We start from the raw sequence: 14958 nt of genomic DNA on the forward strand, positions 1-14958 counted from the left end.
GAAGAGACTAAGTTTTTAAATCTCTACCTTAAGTTTTGGTCATATAGGAAAGAAAGAATTGTTTTATCATTATCTACCTAGGCAAGATTTTTTATTCAGAAATCAGATTGTTAGGTATGATAATCCACTAAATCTATTAATGATATACCATAAAAATTTAACTATGTGTGTGTGCCATTTTTTGTATCTCCAATGCTAGTAAAAAGCAGATTATTTTCAAAAAATGGGTATTTTCTCACAACTTCTCTTCAGCAACACTTGAAATCGAATTCTACAAGACCTATCAGTGTCTTCAGATTTCCATTTATTTTTCAATTTCTAAAGCACATCAACCATTTGTGCAACAGAACCACGTGCATCCGAGCACAATATCCAAGCAAGAACAGAGCACATGTACCTCCTTTCCAGGCCTGCCTGCTCCCCAACCCAGGAAAGCACACATCTTTCACTTGAAGACAAATTATTGCAGTTTCTTTTCTACCCATAGGGAAGGGAGGCCCCAAGTAGGGCCATCTGTGGAAACTTTTCAAGGAAGAGACTTCGCTTATAATTTCATCAGGTTATCACTTTAGATATCACCTAGGATTATCATAAGATTTGTTTAGGAAAGTCATTTGTGTGGCTCAAATAGAGATAATTAATAGGATTGACAGAATTTCAAAGCAATTGCAGATGTTGTAGAATGGCTTTGGGGAAGTAACTTACCATTGAGAAACCACTTGGGCTACTTCTCTTTGAAGAAATGCAGTTTTTAAAGTAACGCAAAACAAAGAAATCTGGTTCCCTTTAAACAGTACTTATTGAGGATCTATAGGTTGGTTCAAATCCAGGATACTGTGAGATTTCATTCATCAACCCCACAAAGCATCAGCAATGGGAAGAGTGGGATGATTGCAGCAGCGTCTCACAGTTTGATGGGGTTGTGGAAGGCTTGGGGATCGAACCAGAGCTGGAGAGTAGGGAGAAGAGGAAAACAAAAGTTCAGAGGCAAAGCAAGCAGCGTGAGCGATAGTCATTTAGAAACTGAAAGTCCAATATGATCGTAGCTGAAATCTCAGCCATTGAGACCTCCAGGAAAGACATTTTCCAAATCCCCTAAACTATCACTAACAATTTAGATGCAGCTAGCAGAAACATTGAAAGCATAACGTAATAAGCATGATGAAAAAATTCTTATTCCAAGTCCAAAGTGAGGAAAACATGACAGAAAAATGCCTGAAATCCAAACACATTTTGACACAGTAAGCCAGCAAATAAGTCACACGAATACCTGACAGCAAAATGGTGAACTGAGGACTAAAGGAAACGTGAGTCGAAAGGACACAGTTTTGTCCCGTGGGTCTCCCACTATGTTAAATGTGAAAGCCAGCTACCCACATGGTGTATTCTCTCCTCCCAAAAATGAGGTTATGGGTTTCTCTTTTGGCACTTCATTGTCTATAGAGAGGAAAATTTTGTTTCCTATACCTAACAGCCTTCTTTAAAAACAGAATGTCAGCCGAAATGACAGATCAACCTCAACATTACACAAAAAGAAACAACCAGACTTTACGTGCCTCTATGTGATTCAACAGGAAGTGCACAATAACACCCCTGAAGTATACTTGCCAAAAATAAACAAATCAAACACGAGTCTAATCAAGCCTCTAGATCTAAACACCAGTTACCAGGAAATACAGAGAACAGGAAGACATGTTCCTGCAACATGACGAGTCCAACAAAATACAGAACGTGGCAAATTCTACAGGACTAAAGACCCAGCATCTTCAACAAATAATTGCAAAAAAAAAAAATTAAGAAAGGGATACCCTATAGTTTAAAAAAGACTTAAACATAGCAACTAAATGCAATGTGTGCATTTGTTTGGAATGTACACATTGCATTTAGTTGATATATCTGTTAAATCCAAACAATTCTGGTGTGAACAAACCATCTGTAACAACTAAATTGTGAGACAATCAGGCAAATTTGAATACTGACTAAATATTTAATGACATTAAAAGAATGGCTGTTAGTTGTGCTTAGGAGACATAATTGTAATATTTTAAAACAATAGCAGTCATTATGGTGGAATTATATAATTTTTACATCAAAATAGTCCAAGCAAGGGGCAAGGGAAAATTCTGGAGGGTTCAGGGCAGGGCAGGGAGAAGGATAGGGATAATATGACGGCCGTGTGTCAGTAATTGCTGACGTTGGGTAATGAGTGTATGGGAATTCGTGAGGCCATTCTCCCTACTTCTGTTTATGTTTGAAAGTACCCATAATAAAAAGGTTTTGTTTGATGAATACATAATAGCATTGAAAATAACCAAAGAGAAGATTTTTGACACATCAATAATTTATATCTATTTTCTGATTTACACAAGAAAATTATCAAAAGAGTTGCTTGCTACACCGATTTCAGTCTATAAAGAGCTTCTAAAATGTAATAACAAAAATGACCGAGATACCAACAAACCAAGAGAAGAATCAACATGATTAATAAATAATTTATAACAAAGAAAATACAAATGAATCTTAAGCATTAAAAGATATCCAACCTCACTCAAACTTAGAGAAATGTAGATAAAAATAAAATTAAATACTATGTTTTACCTATCGGTTTGACAAACAGCCAAAGTTGGCATATTGGCAAGACTTGGGGGGAAAAGGTGTCATTTATTTCTGGTGGGAACTACCCTCCAACCATCTATGGGGAACAATTTGGCAGTATTAGTATTACAATTGCACATACCTTTTGACACAGCAATCTGTTTCTAGGAATTTATCTTATAGATAAACTGACACACACAGGCAAGATACATTTGCACAAGATTATTCACTGCAACATTATTTGGAACAGTAAAAGTTTAGAAATAACTTGTATCTTCATCACTGGTAAAATAAATTCTGATCCATCCACAAAATGAAAGAGTACAGACTCACTAAATAATTACACAGCTTTCTGTCTAATGAGGGAACTCTCTTCAAGATATTCTGTAAGTGAAAAAAGTTAGGTACACAATAATGTATGTGGATATTGCCACGTGTGCTATAAAAAGGAAAAAATGTGTATGCACAAATTTCTCCTAAATGTATGAAATACCATAGGAAAACTGATAAACTTGGTTGTCCCTGCGTGGAGACCTGGAGATTGGAAAGGAGCAATCAGGGTAGGAAGTGAAGTAGGGCATGTAGATTTTCACTATGTTTCCTTTTGTATGTTTTGAGTTTTGAATCATATGAATGAATGTATTGCCTGTTTATTAAATTAAAATGTAACACTCTTTGAAGACATTAAATTAGATGACTAGTCTGTAGGAGTCTTAACACAGGGCTTTGCCCTGTGAGAGATACACAAGTATTTGAATAAATGAATGAACGGGAGGGTTTTCCCTACAGTATAATAAGACTTGCAGAGGAAGGCAGGGGGCGGGGGGAGGGGGGGAATCATATTATAACCAGAGGGGCCTAGATTTTTAAAAAGGGGTCCCAGGCTCAGAAATTCACCCCTCAACCCTGTTTGACACCGAGAGAAGGCACCCACAGGCAAGTGTGACTTGGTCCCTTAAGCCCAAGGAGCAAGGAAATGTTTTCTCCATAACATCATCCCCTCATGACCCCCACACCCCACCGACAGCCCATATAGAGGAGAAACAACAGAGAAAATACCGAATAAAATCTAAGGAGAAAATAAACTGATATAGACTAACGGGAAAAATTAGAGAGAAAACATCCTTTTGTACGAATCTTCATCTCTAGTTTTTCCCTTAATAGGAAAAGCAGGGAGGATCCTCAGCAGGGAGGAGTGGGAAGGCACAGTGGAGCAGACACTGGCCCACAAAGGCTGGTGGCTGGTGACATTTCAAGGCACCTTCCTCGTGGCCCAGTCTGGCTACATGTATTGGAACTCCTTTCAGAACCTCAGGCACCTGAAAAGCTGTAACACATGGAAGGGGTACACATCCCTGTAGCACAGAACTTACTATTGGCATTCACTGCTCAGACAAATGGGCTGTTCTTTTGCTATTTTGGTAACGGTGTGTTATATAGATTCCCAGCGTGACTTTTCAGATGCCTGATGCAGGTTTCACCCTCCTGGACCATAACAGAGATTGGGCCAGCAATGGATCAATGGCAGCTTCTGATCACTGCTCTGCCACCTGGTTCTGTTTAACAACAAATGTGCCTCTCTTCATCTCCTTTTAGGACCTTTTCCCACCTGTAAAATGGAGTAAGTAAATTTGGGCTTCATAGGAGGTGGGAAAGGCAAGGTACTGCGGAAATTAGTGTTTTCACTAATCTCAAGTGTTTCTATAATAAAAAAAAAAGTGAACTATTATCTTCTAGTTAAGATTATTTGCCTCTTGGCTCTAACACTCACCACTAAAATTTCAAGACCCCAAAGCAGGAAAAAATATACTCTTCATTGTTTACCTTGTTATCAAGATTGGCTAATGTCACAACTATATTTATATACCATTCCAGCACACAGAATTGCGATCGTTTTGTTGCTGAAGAAATTCCCCCTTTGCAAAGGTATCTGTCTGTATGATAACTCAGAGGAAAGATGCTTCCATACATCTTCAAATCATTCGTGGATTCTTTGTTTCAGGTCCAGCAAACGAAGAGAGAGGAAAGTCTTCTGCTAAAGAGTATTAGGAATTAAAAATGTCCTTGGACGAAAGGAAAATCCCAGTGTTTTGGAGACAGGAGAGAGGAAGGCATGCCATATCTTAAAAACGGAGGAAAGAAGCCAGTAAGCACAGGCAGCCCCCGGAAGCTCAGAGGCATCTTACAAAATAGGGGGCAGGGTCCCTAGAAGGGGGCTTCCATCTAAACCACCTGCTATGGTTTGAATGTCCCCTCCAAAACTCATGTTGAGATGTAATCCCAACGTGGCAGTATTGGAAGGGAGGTGAGGCCTTAAGAGACAATTGGGTCATGAGGGCTCTGCTCGTGTGAATGGATTAATCCACTCTGGCTTCATGGGTTAATGGGTTATCATGGGAGGGGAATGAGTGGCTTTATGAGAAGAGGAAGAGGGACCTGAGCGAGCACATAAGCACACTCAGCCCCTTCACCATGTGATGCCTGTGCCACCTTGGGACGCGGCAGAGAGTGAGTCCCCAGCAGCAATAAGGTCCTCACCAGATGCACCCCTAGACCTCGGACTCCCCAGCCTCCATAGCTGTAAAACATAAATTCATTTTCTTTATAAATTATCAAGTTTCAGATATTCTCTTATAAACAACAGAAAACGAACTAAGACACTGCCTCCCCACATAAGAGTCACCATCCAGGGTTAGCTTTTCTTGCCCTTGATTTCCGACATAGATTTCTCATACTTTCAGAACTTGGCATTAGATACAGCATGTAAATAATGTTAAGAGAAAAAAGCAAAATACAAAAACGAGATGCACACTGCAAAAATACAAGTGCATGGGGAAGGTAATAATGTCTCTTGATAAAGAGACATTAAAAGAAGAAAGTACAATACTGTGATAAAAGTGTTATATGATTTTTGAAATAGGATTAATGTATTTAATGTTATATTATCCTTTCATTTAAAAGACAAAAAGCTCTCCGGCAACCTCAACACCGTGAGAATCCATTTTACTAGGCTTTTAGCATTAGGAAGCATAATTCCAAATACTTCGGTGCTGGCATGAACTACTCTCCCGTTGCAGTTAACTAGACTAATGCCTTCTTAAAAGTGAGCTTTATAAGCCCATTTAAAGGATAATAACATGTTGCCTTTCTTTGAGGAGACTTTCATGCTGATGAAAGCTCTAATACATCCCCAAAGTAAATAATCCAGGCTCCACTTACCTCACAGCGTGCACAACAACCTGGGCTTCTAATGACTAATACAAAGATCGGAAAGGGAAGACCTCACCACTCGGAGTCCTAAACATGCACAAGGGAGCCGGAGTTGGGACTCTGGACCTCCTACCCCTGTGGAAGCAGAGAGGGCAGCAGAGTGGGGAACAGTGTGCCGGACGAGGCCACCAGAAGGCAAAACAGTTATCCTCATTTTCCCTTTCGCCCCTTCTCTACTCACATTTCTACAGTTAAACAGGTGGTTTGTCTCTTTGTAGGTTATGCCACTCTTTTATGTATCCCCTTTTCCTGTCCTGTTATAAACTTTCAGATATTTTCCATTTGGGGGTAAAGGAAAAACAAGTTGGCATACGACCTATTCATCTATATTGTTCGTGTTAAATGTTTATGGTTGGGAGGAGTAGAATAGAGTGGAGATGTCCTGTGGATTCTAATTAATTTACGTATGCCCTTCATATGTCCTTGGTTACTTCTCTTTCACCATCACCTCCTAGACACCATCACTCCCATTACCTCAGATCAGAATTTTCCAACTTGGATTTCAAGAACACAAATTCTAAGAGTTTTTATTCAAGGCTGTGAGAACAAAGCTTTCCAGGGTGAAAAAAAGCTCTGGAAATGTTGCCTGCTAAATCCCCCCATGGAGGTTCACATCGTACATCCACATATGGAAGGCTCTGCACGTGAATGACGTGAAAAGGAAAGCCATTTAACATTACTTCATGGTTAAATCAATAAGCATTTGCCCAGAGAAGCCTTCTTTGTTTGGGCATCCACATGTTCTGGTCCAAACACTCATTCCTCCATACCAGCTGGGCTGTCCTAGGTGGACTCTCCTAATGTGTGGTTGACCTTTGATTGCCTCCTTGCCTTCTGCAGCTTGCGGATGCAGAAGATAATCAATAGATCTGGGCAACAAACAATCGCACATCTAGGTTTTATGCTAAAGACCTATGCAGTCCAATCCTGTAGCCATAAGCCACATATAGCTATTTATATGTATATTAATCAAAACTATTTAATTTTAAATAAAATCAAAAATTCAGGGAAGAGAGAGCACCTTTGGTACATGCCAGAGACTCTCTCTTCCCAGTTTGCAAAAACAAAAAAAAATTTTTTTAATTCAGTTTCTTAGTTGCGCCAGCCACATTTCAAGTGTTCAAATGAACATGTGGTTTGTTCTGACCATATTGGTCAGAACATTAACGCAGAAATTTCTATTGAATATTGCCATAATAAACCTTGTCATCCATAGAAAGAATCCTCTTACCTTCTTCTCATCTCTTCCACATCCCCCATAAGACTGTGAAATCTGCTGAAAGCACACATGGGGTTTTGTGCCCTGTGAACCCCAGCTCCCAGTCCAGGGCCCTGCAGGGAGGGCCGCTCACAAAATATCTGCTGGGTGATATAGATGTTCCTTCTCTTTGCTCCCATAGTGTGCACCTACCTCCATCACAACATGCTAGCATGTTTCCCACCCCCCGAAAAAAAAATTCATATTGGTTTTTATTGGTTTAAAAAGTAATGCAGAATAACTGGAAGAAAATTTTAAAAATCAACAGATAACACTCCCACCTATAGACAGCCACTCTTAACATTTTGCAGTATTTCCATTCATTTAATAAACATATTTTGGTTTATTGAGGTATATCTTGCATGCAGTAAAATTCACCATTTTAATATGATGTATATACGATGGATGATGAATGCAACCACCACTACAACCCAGCTACAAAATATTCCATCACTCCCAAAAAGCCCCATCTTCCACCTTTATAATTAAACCACTCCCCACACCCTGTCTCTGGCTACCATTGATCTGATTTCTGTTCCTAGAGTTCCAACTTTTTAAGAATGTCATGTGCATGGAACTATACAGTAACTTTTTTTTGTCTGGCTTCTTCCATTTAGCACAATGCTTTTGAGATTCATCTGTGTGGTTCTTTTTTATTGCTGAGTTGTGTTCTATTCCAAGGGTATATCATAATCTGTTTATCTATTCTACAGTCAATGAGCTTTCAGCTTGTTTCTAACTTTTGGCAATGATGAATAGAGCTGTTATAAACGTGTACACAGGTTTTGTGCATACCATTTTGCATTCCCATCAGCAATGTATGAGAGTGCCGGTTGCTCTGCTGCTTAACCAGCATTTTGTATTATCCTTTTTTTTTTCAGTTGAGCCATTCCAATACACATGTACTGGCATTTTATTGTGGCTTTAATTTTCATTCCCCTAATGATAAATGATGTTGAGCATCTTTCTATGTGCTTATCTATTGTCAATATCCCCGCTTTGTGAAGTTTTGTTTGAATCTTTTGCCCATTTTTAATTGGGCTGTCTGTTTTCTTATTATTTAGTTGTAAGAATGCTTTATATATTCTAAGTGCCAGTGTCTCATCAGAAATGTATTCTACAAATATTTTCTCCCAGTTTGTAGCTTATCTTCATTTTTTGAACAGTGTTTTTTGAAGAGCAAAAGTTTTTAATTATATTGAAGAACAAAGAAATATTTCTAAGTGTCTGCCGTATGCTAAACTTTGATTGGCACTGGAGATACAATAATGTCTAAGCTTAAATTTGTACTTTTTCTTTTTTACAAAATTGGCATCTATTGGTTTCTAGCCTCCTTTTTTACTATGTTATATTAATACTTTCATATCATTAAATATTTGAGACATGATTTATAATGTGTACATAGTACTCCCACCGCTATGTTTTAATTTATTAATATTTAACTATCCCTCTGTATTTGGGAATGTTTTATGTTGATCCCCACCAATACTAAAAAAGAAAAGGAAAGGAAAAGAAATATATGATTACCATCCCTGCACAGAAATCTGTGTACACATCTCCAATTATTTTCTTAGTATAAATGCTTATAATTGCAAAAACTGGGACAAAGGATTTGTTCTATTCTTGTCTCTTCAGAAAGACTACAGATGTCTCAAACCAAAGATCTTGTCTTGCCCTCCTTGTCATGCCAATATATGACAAAAGCCTGTTACATTGTAGGTGCGCTATACATACTTGAGGGAAGACTAGTTGGAGAGAAAAAGAATTCCACAGAGCTACATCCTCTCCCTTTCCTCCAGTGAAAGAAAGTAAGACTATCCTGTCTCCTTCGATGTCTACCTTGCCTTCCCAGATGAAGGGAAGAAGAAGAAAGTTTTCTTCTAAGAGAAAACTTGCCAAGGAGTTGCAGGTTCCCAGAGAGCTGAGTGACAGGCCCTGTTGCTGCTCAGCAATGCCCTCAAGGGGCCCCGCCCCCTGCCCGTATAAAGCCGGGGTGCGGTGGGGCAGCCACAGCTGGCACTCGGCCTCCAGAGCACCGGCACTGGCACTGGCACGCGCTATGGCAAACGAAGTGCAAGACCTGCTGTCCCCGCGGAAAGGGGGGCATCCTCCCGCAGGTAGGCTGCCCACCTGCCCTCCGTCCCGCTGCCTCTTCCCTCAGAGCCTTCAACAGGAGCGCCCGGCAGAGCACAGGTCCTCAGCCTCCCCAGGGTCACTTTAACTTCGTGCAGCCTGATTTCCTCCCATGTCTTTGATCCTTCTTAACTTGTGTATGAAGCCACCTGGGGGCTTATCAGGCCCCAGTGGAATAAAACCGAATTATATAGGGGAATATAACGGAGTCGGTGCTTGTGGAAAGGGATGGGTAGAGAGGTTTGCACCTTCCCTCCCTGGCTGTAGGTTCACAGTGACACATCTGCACCTGGAAGGTGACTTGCTACCATGGAAACCTTCCTCCCTAGAGGTTTCACCTCTGAGACTCAGTCTCCCCAAGATGCCTGTACATCATCTGACTTCGTACCCAGGCAAACCAGCTTCCTTCCGCACAGAGGACAGTAACCACATTTCTCTCTCCCTCCTCAGGCTTTGGGTTAGGCAGTGTTATCAGGGATGTGGTTTGCCTGTCAACAAGCTGAGAAGCACTTTTTAATAAGGACATGGGGACGGGAGGGGGCTGACTGGAAAAGGTAGCTGTCGAGGTGCTTTGCAAAACATCCACAATTGTCTTTGTTTTTAATTCATGGTATTAATATTGACTATCTGGAATATGGAGATTGGTTTCATCGAGCTTAACCATATGTTCATATAGATTGGCTGAGTGTGCAGGCCTACTTTTAGTCAATTTCATGTTCTTTCAACTGCCTTCCTGTTTCCTTAAGAAAGACCTCAAAAGTTTGACCGCTCTTTTCTTGCCTTTCTCCATTTGCAAAATTTATTTATTGGTATAATTCTTTGGCACCTTGAGGCCGAGATTATTTTAATCATCTTTGATGCAGAGGGTGATGGCAGGTGTAACCTTTGCAAAGAATGGAAATCGGTCACGGTTTCGGTGGCTTTCTCGTGGGCAGCCCAGCTCAAGAGTCAGAATTTTTACTACTAATTCTGAGTTTCCAGTTCTAGACTCCATGCCCTGATCTCCTTGGACAGACTATTGATGGTTTATATTGGTTATTGGATTTAGCAATATTTAACATCATCTCTATTTAAAGGTAATGATGCTAACAAATGGCCAGGAAGTATATATGCAAATTATTGGAAGAGAAGTTCATTTACAAATAAAGTAAAAAAGAACATCATTCTCTTCCTTTCGCTTCCACTCCAACCCTTCATAAAACAGTTAAGCTAAAACCTGATTTGCTAAACTATATTTATGCACAAAGAACACAGAGATAAACTTAACCAAATGAAAGTTTGAATGAAACCACCAGGAACTTTCCGTCCCCACCACTAATGATTGCTAATTACTCTGTGTACATAGCACACCATGACTCCATCAAGCATGTCACACTGCCTCTGGCATGACAATTAATTATTATGAACTGTGACACTACAGATAAGAGGTTTTGGATAATTAGAATGGAGATGAAGGCAGACTTTTGCCTCCCCACTGAGCACAAGGGAACAAAGAAGCTTCATCCTTCAGCTTGTCTTGCTACATATTTTAAGTCTGAACCAGTTTGCAATCATGCAAAATTGTATTTATGGAACAAAAAATAATTAGGTGCCAAAATTCTATTAAATTTTCACCTGATTTTTATAAGCAAAATCCAGATCCCTAAAAGCAGGAAGCCGATGTGATATGATGGGGAGGGTATGACAGGGCGTTTAGAATCAGACAGACCTGGGTTTAAACCTTACTTTCCTTCCGCATCTCTGAGCCTCAGTTTCCTCATCTCCGAAACAGGATGCAATAAATAACATTGATCTGATAATGTTGTTGTGATGGTTAAAAGAGAGAGCCTATGTAAAGTACCTGGCACATGAATGTTAACCCCCATAACATGCAGGCCTAGTAAAACACATCGCTGTCAGCAGGAAGTATCCTTCCCAATTTCAAGACATCCTGATGTTTCAGCTGCATTAGACACTACGACAGTAGTCAGAACAGAAGGAAAATGCAATGGAAAACGATATGTACCTGACCCATCATAGTTAAAAAATGAAGCCACTCAGAAATTGGCCAGTTGTTATCTCTTTCCCACCTACGGGTAGAGTGCTTAGCAGTTCTGCTTTTATGTATATTAATATTATTGCATCGCTGCAAGCCCTAGTTGTACAATTACCCTGTGAAACCAGACTGTGTTAAACATGAGGTGGCCTGGGCTCTGGTGAGCATAGCTTTGAATTTTCTGCTTTCTTGATTCCCCTTGCTCTCAGTTTCATAAGAACCCCATTACATGACCAGCAGCACCAAAAATGGGTAAGTAGGAGGTGATCCTTGGAAGACAAATGCGTGATAAATAGAAAAAAGAGCAATAGTTCATAAGTTTTTCTGTATTTCCTGCACTTTTTCATTTGGTTTAAGCCGAAGGAATCAGAGCCATCAGAGGAGTCATCACTGAATCCCTAGAGAATAGGTTTTCTAGCTCGTTAAAAAGAGAAGGAAGTTTGGAGGGGGGTATGCCCAAGTGTAAAACTAATACAGAAAATGGGGAATGACCATAACTGCGTAAGGACCAGAGTCGTTTAAACACACATGCACACACCTGAAGGGCTTCAGTCTTTCAAGTCCATCTGCTCAAGTCAACATGTGAGTCAAGCTCTGATAAGCTTGTAATTGGGGGGAAAAAAAAAGTCAACATGTGGGGGTTGGAAAGAGACAGATCTAGGAAGCCGGAAAAGAGCAGTTCTGAGACTAACTGCTCCTTCTCCGGGGACGAGGGTTTGATGACTGCAAGGACAACTGCCATTCACTTAATGCAGCCTGTGCCTGGTACAGCACAGAGATATGACAGCGGCCCTGCAGGCGGGTGATGTTTCACAAAGGAGCAAACTGAAGCTCAGCGAGGTGAGGGGACTTGCCCCAAGCCACACAGCTAGTGGGCAGTGGATCTGGGATTGGAAAATGAAGGTGGCCTCATGCCAAAGCCTTCTCTTGCTCTAAAGCTGCCTCTCTTTGCCCCGCAACCTTCTCTTGAGGATTGTGGGGCCTTGATTGACAGCCTAAAATTTTATGATAAATCAACTGTAGACACAAAGTAAGCATTTTGCAAACATCTAAACTTTGAATTAAAATCTTCAAATAGAAGTTCTCAGCTACAAGGCAGAGTTTGCGCACACTTTTGTGTCTTTCAGCTTTTCCACGTAAGTGCTCCATGGATTAGTGAAGGAAAAAGGCTAATTTTTCTTTCAGGCTTGTGTTTATCTTGACTACTCTCTACCAAAAACTGTGCAAAATGGCTGGAAAATCTTAACTGGAAAATTATTATATAGAATTCTAAACTAAAAAGTTAAAAAAAAAAACAACCAGCCACAAGAGTGCAACTCTTATGCAGAGGTAATAAAGCAAAGCTTCATTTTCCCCATGTAAATTTAGATTTTCTAATGAAACTATCTGAAAAGAGTATGTCTCCTCTTTCCATTTTCTGTCTCTAGTTCATTTTACTTATTGAAAGGACCTAAAGTCTTACCTTAAGTATTTGAACTGAAGGCCCTGTTAAAATGTTAGATCATATTTTACTTTGCCCAATTCTAGTTGATCTTTCTACAAAGGTTCAAAATGCATGATAGTCCCCAACATGGAGCTGTGTAAAGGATTATGAATTTAAATGTATTGATTCGGATACAGTGAGACCTTGAAAAGGTCTCTTGAGTCAGACTTACCTGACATACACAAAATGGGCAAGAACCTGATTGTGTTGAGTTGTAAATGATGACTCATCCAGATCCCAGGAGACCAGTGTGACCAGTGTTCTCAGCGGAGCTTTGAAGACGACCTTCCCACAAACAGGTTCCATCTGGTTCAGTCACCCCAATGTGGTCAGAGCCTTAATCCCTCAGTGCATCCCTCCATCGTATGGGGAAATTATTTTCTGCTTCTTTCCATGGATAGCCAAGGGAGATTGCCTACCAGAACAAGTTTGGTACCAAGCTTGGTACAAGCCCTTCCAGTCTTTGAAGGTGTTGTGGAAATTCAAGATGTGGTTTCCTTAGTTTCTAAGTCACCCAGTTAGAGCCCATAGCCTATAAGAGAGAGGATTCAAAGACTGCTGGGTGGTAGGAGGGATCTTCTGGGAGAGGATTTTTAATTATTCCCCCCAAATGTCTCTTTTATTGTTCTTAATAATGAAAAACTCTTATGTTTGCAGCAGGGGTTGGGAGGCAGTTATTTCTTTTGGCATTGATTTCTCTATTAAGTGCCCTGTGTTCTTTCTGACGAGAGAGCAGTGATGGATTTTCTTTTGGAGGTAGATGAGAAGAGTTGGAATAACAGTCAGGACTTTATAATCAAGATTACCTAGTTCAACTTCTACTGAATTTCCCCAAATTTTCCTAGGTGTTCATGACAGGTCAACCTCTTTCCTTCATTTTAATACATTGAGGGGCGAAGAACTCATTATTGTGCTGTGCCATCTATTGCACTTTGAAAAACACAAACTGTTATCTATAGCCAGACTCTGTCTTTCTGGAACTTCCATCCTTTGGTCTTCATTCTCTCTTCTGGAAAAACATAAAATAAACATCAATAATAATAACCACTAATTACTATTATTAATTGCCTGTGATGCACAAGGTTCTTATGTTACCTCTATTCCATACAGGGTGTCCCAAAAGTCTCCATACAAAGAAAAAATTTCGTGAAATTTTGTAATGAATATTTTGTAAACAAACGTCCATTTAGCTACAATTTCCCATTTTCCCTATGTATGGCAACTTTCGGGACACCCTGTAGAACAACCCTGACAACAAGAAGTCAGTATTATTCCCTTTTGAAGGATTCGGAAACTGAGCCTGAGAGGAGCTTAAGGATCTTCCTCAATATCGCAGAGCTTAGAAAGAGTACAGCCATCTGACCCTACGTGACAGTTCCTCAGCGGGAAACGCTCCTCCTCCCACAGGCAGCCCTTCCCATCTTTGAAGGTGGCACCTGAGCTCCCCTGAGTCTCTGCTTCTTCAGGAGTCGTCTTACCAGGTTCCGTAGCTCCTCGTGTGACACAGCTCCCTTCACTCTGCTCACCCTCCTCTGGAGATCCTCAGATTGTCAATGTCCTTCCAAATGAGGGGCACAGAACTCAATATTCCAAAGGTCTTCTCATTTGTACCTATAACAATATTGCTTCTATAGTTGGCGATAATAACTAGTCCAGGTGAAAGAAAATGTGTAGAAACAATAGCATCAGGGAAAACAAAGAGAACGCTAACAAGAAAATAACTACAGCACGTCATATTTGAAAAGCCCTTGTTGTAAAGAGAATGAAAAACACTGCTGGGGGTGTATTGAAGGCCCATGTCCGAGAAGCCCCGGACCTGCTTGATTGTTCTTGGTAGAGTAGATAGCGGTGCTGTGAGCAGACACCACCCCTCATACAGAGGCACACGCACCTCAAACATTCTTTCTGAAAAAGCCCCTCCCTTGATTTATTTCACCTGTATTCCAGGGCTATTCAGAAGATGTTTAAAGCAGAGCGTGTATGAGGATAGCATTTTCTTTCCTAAAATAAATCTAACATTACACAATTCTACTGAAAGGCTTTTATATATAAATCAATTTTTTAAAAACTTGGTAATCCAAATGACCAAATGGAGTTTATTCCATGAATGCAAGAATAGTTCAATAGCAAGATATCTATTAATATAATTAACCATGTTAATGAGAAAAACCATATGATTATATC

General features: G+C 40.1%; 1 protein-coding gene across 1 annotated transcript in view; it reads left to right on the forward strand.

Annotated features, from left to right (window-relative positions):
- Window positions 1–9138: 9138 nt before the first annotated feature.
- Window positions 9139–14958, forward strand: part of DAPL1 (death associated protein-like 1) — a 25334-nt gene continuing 19514 nt past the window's right edge. The window contains exon 1 of the mRNA XM_012640772.1: window positions 9139–9240. Coding sequence (XP_012496226.1) covers window positions 9183–9240 — 58 coding nt within the window. The 5' untranslated portion in view covers window positions 9139–9182. The remainder of the gene's footprint in view (window positions 9241–14958) is intronic.

This window comes from Propithecus coquereli, unplaced genomic scaffold, assembly GCF_000956105.1.
Source record: "Propithecus coquereli isolate 6110/MARCELLA unplaced genomic scaffold, Pcoq_1.0 Scaffold157, whole genome shotgun sequence".
NCBI classification, from domain to species: domain Eukaryota; kingdom Metazoa; phylum Chordata; class Mammalia; order Primates; family Indriidae; genus Propithecus; species Propithecus coquereli.